The 6,151-nt window shown below is 36.4% G+C and overlaps 1 protein-coding gene across 2 annotated transcripts; it reads left to right on the top strand.

Annotated features, from left to right (window-relative positions):
- The first annotated feature begins 430 nt into the window (after nucleotides 1-430).
- On the top strand, nucleotides 431-4,677 carry LOC125671256 (myosin regulatory light polypeptide 9-like). Of its 2 annotated transcripts, none has more exons than XM_048906820.1 (5): nucleotides 431-552; nucleotides 1,166-1,359; nucleotides 3,025-3,186; nucleotides 3,523-3,590; nucleotides 4,418-4,677. In XM_048906820.1, exons 2-5 carry the CDS (start codon nucleotides 1,176-1,178, stop codon nucleotides 4,514-4,516), a joined length of 513 nt encoding a protein of 170 aa, XP_048762777.1. In that variant the 5' UTR covers nucleotides 431-552; nucleotides 1,166-1,175; the 3' UTR covers nucleotides 4,517-4,677. The 2 variants fall into 2 exon arrangements, with proteins under 2 accessions (XP_048762777.1, XP_048762776.1); XM_048906819.2 differs by lacking the exon at nucleotides 431-552 and adding an exon at nucleotides 555-803.
- The last annotated feature ends 1,474 nt before the right edge of the window (nucleotides 4,678-6,151 follow it).

The raw sequence follows: 6,151 nt of genomic DNA, 5'->3' as shown, positions 1-6,151 counted from the left end.
CGAATTTTGGTAACTCGTACAATTTTTAGTCTAACATGAAAGCAATGCATTGACAGGTCGAGCTTAGGGTTTCATATTTCCTTATAGTTATTTCCACAATCCAGAGAAGATATGTTTTCACCTTTCAGGCTAATGCCCTTTCGCTGTAGAGAAAAGCTGTATAAGTAATACTTTTTTTAATGTACACATGATACACCTTTTTTAAAACCTCTAAAAAGGCGGATTTTGGTGGTGGATTTTATTTATATAATTTATTATTCGAACACAAATCATACAAAACTTCAATTTATTATTCGGGAACAAATAATACAAAACTTCAATATCTGACAACCGAGCCCCTGTGATGACTTTTTTTGAGGGTGGGTGTAAATGTAGTCTGGGACATATGTATTTTTTATTGTCAACTAGATCCGCAGGTGCGAGGCTTGTACGAATAGTCAAAGTACGAGATGACCATAAATTATCACGCATGCTCATTTCGACTTCCTGTTGAAAAAAAAAGAACTTTTTTTCCTGTTAGTTTTCTGGTTTTTACATTCCTTCTTCCAAATAGTAAGTACCAATTTATTTTAGTTGCCGATACAAGGTTGTATCTGCATATAGCAAAACACACAGTTTCAAACTAGCTAGGTGGCATAATAAGTTTTTGAGAAAAAAGCTCATTTAAAAATCATTTCCGGATTCTTTTTATCGAGGTCATCAATGGAATTTTAAGAATGAATCACAAACAATCCTCCTGTGTTCGTCATATCCCCTGTCTGTGAATCTGTATAAGAGAGAAAGTGATTTTTGAAATATTAGTCGTAAGTATGTGATAAATTTTAGTAAGACACGAGTAAACATGGTGTAGGAAGATTATATAAACTAAGCTTGTAACTTGTGTGAGCTATCTTGTAAAATTAATTCCTTGTAACGTTGATTTATTGTGATCTGGAGACATTGCTACTGTGGGTGGTGTCAACTTTTATAATATCCATTTACTTATCTTTTGGAATGCATGGATATGTTTAGCTCTGGATTACTTTTGTCATGTCTTTATGCACAGCATATTGCCAGACAAACTTATCGATGCAAAACTCCCTTTGATTTAAAGTCTACCACCATGTGTGTGTAATAGCAACTTTAAAGTTTAGTTGTTCATTGTTATTCTTTACCATTTTTCTAGCATATCCAAGATGTCGAGCAGAAAAACCAAAGCTAAAACGACCAAAAAGCGTGCTCAGAGGGCCACTTCCAATGTTTTCGCTATGTTTGATCAAGCTCAGATCCAAGAGTTCAAAGAAGCATTTAACATGATAGACCAAAACAGAGATGGATTCATTGACAAAGAAGATTTGGCAGATATGTTGGCATCATTAGGTATGCATTGGGCTGTTCCAAACACAGTAATGGTGTATTTTCTATTGTAATTCTTTTGGTGATCATTTGTTTCAGCAATCAGTACAGTTAAACCTGTCTCATCTGAAACCTGTTTATTCCTTTTCACTGTGAATTCTGACTATACTTTCTATTTTATTTTTCTCTCTTTTCAATGTTCTTTACACTCTCTCAAACACAAATTTTTTCTCCTAGAAGAGCATGTTTGACTGCACTTAAAAACCCACTAGTAAGAGATAAAGACTTTGCAAATCAGACAATAGAACAGTAGTACATGTATATAATGTATCATCATACTGAGACATGCAAAGTGTGTTCAGTCATTTTTGTTGTTTCTGATATATATATTTTATATTTCTAAGCATCAGGTGTTTCATAATTATACCCCCCGCAACAAGTTGTGGGGGGGGGGGGGGGGGTGTATACTGGAATCGGGTTGTCCGTCTGTAGACGCAATGGTTTACGGGCTCTAAAGCGTTATCCTTTCCACCTATCGTCACAATATCATATATATGGACTACCCATGGGATGAAGATGTTCCCTTTCGATTTTGGGGTCAAAAGGTCAAAGGTCAAGCGCACTGGACATTGAAGTAGCAATATGGTTTCCGGGCTCTAAAGCGTTATCCTTTCCACCTACAGTCACCATATCATACATATAGACTACCCATGGGATGAAGATGTTCCCTATCGATTTTGGGGTCAAAAGGTCAAAGGTCAAGCGCACTGGACATTGAAGTAGCAATATGGTTTCCGGGCTCAAAAGTGTTATCCTTTCCACCCACAGTCACCATATCATACATATGGACTACCCATGGGATGAAGATGTTCCCTATCGATTTTGGGGTCAAAAGGTCAAAGGTCACGTGCACTGGACATCGAAGTAGCAATATGGTTTCCATTTAAATTCTTGAACGGCTTTTTTCATCGCATGAAACACCCTTTGGGAGATTGGAGTAAGTGGGGGGGGGGGGGGGGGGGGGGTGTATTCTTAGTGAGCATTGCTCACAGTACCTCTTGTTTTTTATGCATTTGTTTTAACATTTAGCCATTGACTTTAAGATTTCCAATACCATAGTTTAAAATAATGCTTATGCATCAATTATTTGTATTTTATCCTATGCATGCCAGGTACATATTTTCTGATGAATGTAAGTTTCATATGACATATTTACTAAGAAATTCAACTAGATATGTTGTGACAAGATTTTTGTTTAGACTTTTAACTAGTATAAAATGAATATTTTTTATGTTATTTATCATAAATCTGCAAAGAATCACAGATTTCAACAAAGTAATGTAGGAATTAGAATTACAATCAATTATTGAAAAGTAAACATGTCATTTTGTATTCATAAACATGTCTTTTCAACATATGAGGGTCCTTAATGCTGATATCTTACTGTTTTGAAATTGAGGGTCCTTAATGATGATATCTCACTGTTTTGAAGGTCCTAAGGCTGATGTCTCACTGTTTTGAGGGTCCTTAATGCTGATATCTCACTGTTTTGAGGGTCCTTATGGCTGATATCTCACTGTTTTTAGGGTCCTTAATGTTGATATCTCACTGTTTTGAGGGTCCTTAATGCTGATATCTCATTGTTTTGAAATTGAGGGTCTTTAATGCTGATATCTTTATACTATCCAGGAAAAAACCCAACAGACCAGTACTTAGAAGAAATGATGAATTGTGCACCAGGACCTATTAACTTCACTATGTTTCTTACTATGTTTGGGGAAAAATTGAACGGCACAGATCCTGAGGATGTAATCAAGAATGCATTTGCTTGCTTTGATGAAGATGCGTCAGGTGAGAGTTCAGCAGCCAACTACAAAAATGAAATATCAGATGTCTTGAGAATGGTTTTGCATGGTGTCACAGTAGACTTTAAAGATGTACCACTTTGATTTTTGAATGGTGTTTAGGAGTGTTTGAGTCAGAGATATGATAATGTTTAAGTACAAGACCTTATGTGCAGTATGCTTGTCAAAGTAGTGGAACATTGCACTATAAATTTTTAAAGGTTTCAGTACATGCCTCAATGATAAGAATAGAAACATTGGGATGAATTAAGCATTTGAACTTTGTGAGTAATTTTGTTATATAAGTTCTTAAATATTTCTTGATTTTAATTTTGTTTTCCAGGCTATATTAATGAAGACAGACTTCGTGAATTACTAATGACAATGGGTGATCGGTTCACTGAAGATGAGGTAGGGGACATGAAAACATTTATGTTTTACTTTTAGATAATTCCTTTCTGTCATGAATAGCAACAAATAGAAGTTGATGCAGTTGTAACATGATCACATAAAAGTGCATGGAGCTATTAAGTTATTATACCCCCCGCAACAAGTTGGGGGGGGGGGGGGGGGGGGGTATACTGGAATCGGTCTGTCCGTCCGTCCGTCTGGAGATGCAATGGTTTCCGGGCTCTAAAGCATTATCCTTTCCACCTACCGTCACCATATCATATATATGGACTACCCATAGGATGAAGATGTTCCCTATCGATTTTGGGGTCAAAAGGTCAAAGGTCACACACACTGGACATTGAAGTAGCAATATGGTTTCCGGGCTCTAAAGCGTTATCTTTTCCACCTACAGTCACCATATCATACATATGGACTACCCATGGGATGAAGATGTTCCCTATCGATTTTGGGTCAAAAGGTCAAAGGTCAAGCACACTGGACATCGAAGTAGCAATATGGTTTCCGGGCTGTAAAGCGTTATCCTTTCCACCTACAGTCACCATATCATACATATGGACTACCCATGGGATGAAGATGTTCCCTATTGATTTTGGGGTCAAAAGGTCAAAGGTCACGCACACTGGACATCGAAGTAGCAATATGGTTCGGTTTGTCATGCCATTTGTTTTTTACACTCAGAAAAGAGGTAGTTTATACCTATTACCAACACCCTATGGGAGATTGGGGTAAGCGGGGGGTATTCTTAGTGAGCATTGCTCACAGTACCTCTTGTTTGCCACATATTATTCCACATATTTACATGTGACTACCACCATTTGTTACAGGTTGATGAAATGTTCCGAGAGGCACCTCTGAAGAACGGGATGTTTGATTATAGAGAATTTACAAGAATCCTCAAACACGGAAAGAAAGACGAACAGTAAAATTAGAAACAAACTGCGCAACATTCCATTCTCCACATCTCAAGAAGACGGGACCAATCCAATGGAGACTTGGTGGAGATTGTTATCGCTCCTTTACCGGGGACCAACCTTTATACACAATTATATCATTATATTTATATATTAAACTTTTCTTTAACATATTCTGTTTTATGGTTCCCCCTCCCCTCCAAAAAATTCATCATGTCAAGGAAAAGGTTGAAGACTCGAAAGGGCTTGATACTAAAAACTTTATACCTTGGTAGTAAGATTTAGGAGAGAGTCAAAATACTGCTTTCTTTGCTTAGGTGTGCAGCAGTAGCTCTCTATATAAAACCAGTAAATTCCCTGTACAAAGCAAAACCTTGATGACATAATATTTTAAGTGTAACGTGATGTTTGTGAATATTAAATTGTTACAATTCCTTGTTGTTAGGTCATACTTAGCATGAGGAATATGTTTACTTATATAAAGGAGTATCTGGTATTAAATGTTTCGGGGTAATAAATGGCATATACAACTTTGTGGTTACATGCTACAGAAATATCCTATAGAAATGCACTGTTTGAATGCATCCCTTTGTCCTTCAAAGTATTCATCACTTGACGCACAATTCAAAATCAAAAGAGGAAGATTTAATGATTTTACAAATTCTGTGAAATGAAGAGTGTGTTATCAAAGTTAATATTCTAGTCTCTATCCCTCCGGAGAATAACAAGTAGTGTTCAACAAACAAGTGCACTGTCAGGGTACTCGAGTGTCAGATTGAGCAAGTTTTTCTCTATGAACTTGCACAGAAAAAGGATAAACAAGTTCTGAAAGATCAGAAGAATTTTATTTTAATTTGCAAATGCTGATTCTAATATATGTACTTATATACAAGTTCACCCACCTCCACCTTCCAATATAAATAAAGCTTTCATTGATGCCTTGTTAGAAAGTGCATGGAAGATTGAAACTATTCCAAAGTAAAGCTGACTTTGAAATCCTTCCTAGGATGATTATATTGTAAAATATTCCCCGAGTAATGTTGCATTGGAAATTGAGGATTAGTTTGTAAATTCCCTGGGTACTGCTGACTTTGCAGCAGTGCATGTGATTAAGGGAAATGTCATCACATTACTTTAATGCTGGTATTTATTGCAAAATTTAGCTGGCTCAGAGTACAGGATTACACACGGGTGTATAACCAACCAAATCTCTTCAGTGCATTTAAACTAGTGCAGTGCATTTAAGCTTCGACAATGCATTTAAACTAGTGCAGTACATTTAAGCTTTGATGCATTTAAACTACTGCAGTGCATTTAAGCTTCTTCAGTGCATTTAAACTACTGCAGTTTAAAAGCTTTGCAGATGTTGTGTTGAAGGAAACGTGGGTTTTTTTCTGAAGGTAATTTAAATGTTGTATACTTGACATCACATGGATATAAAATTGACAGATGCTGCCTCTGCTGAATCTGAGATATTGGTAATAGCAAAATATTAGCAAGGTAGGAAAATTTTCCTGAATATTAGAACGAAAGAACATGTTTAGGACCCATTTGGGAAAAAGCTTGCATATCATATAGGTAGTTAATACCACCTGTATGTGATGCCACTTCTATGAAATATACATACACTGTACATTGCTTCATCTC

The sequence above is a fragment of the Ostrea edulis genome, chromosome 4 (assembly GCF_947568905.1).
Source record: "Ostrea edulis chromosome 4, xbOstEdul1.1, whole genome shotgun sequence".
In the NCBI taxonomy this organism is placed as follows: Eukaryota; Metazoa; Mollusca; class Bivalvia; order Ostreida; family Ostreidae; genus Ostrea; species Ostrea edulis.
The sequence above is the reverse complement of the archived record's forward strand: the minus strand, read 5'-3'. Positions and strand labels throughout refer to the sequence as shown.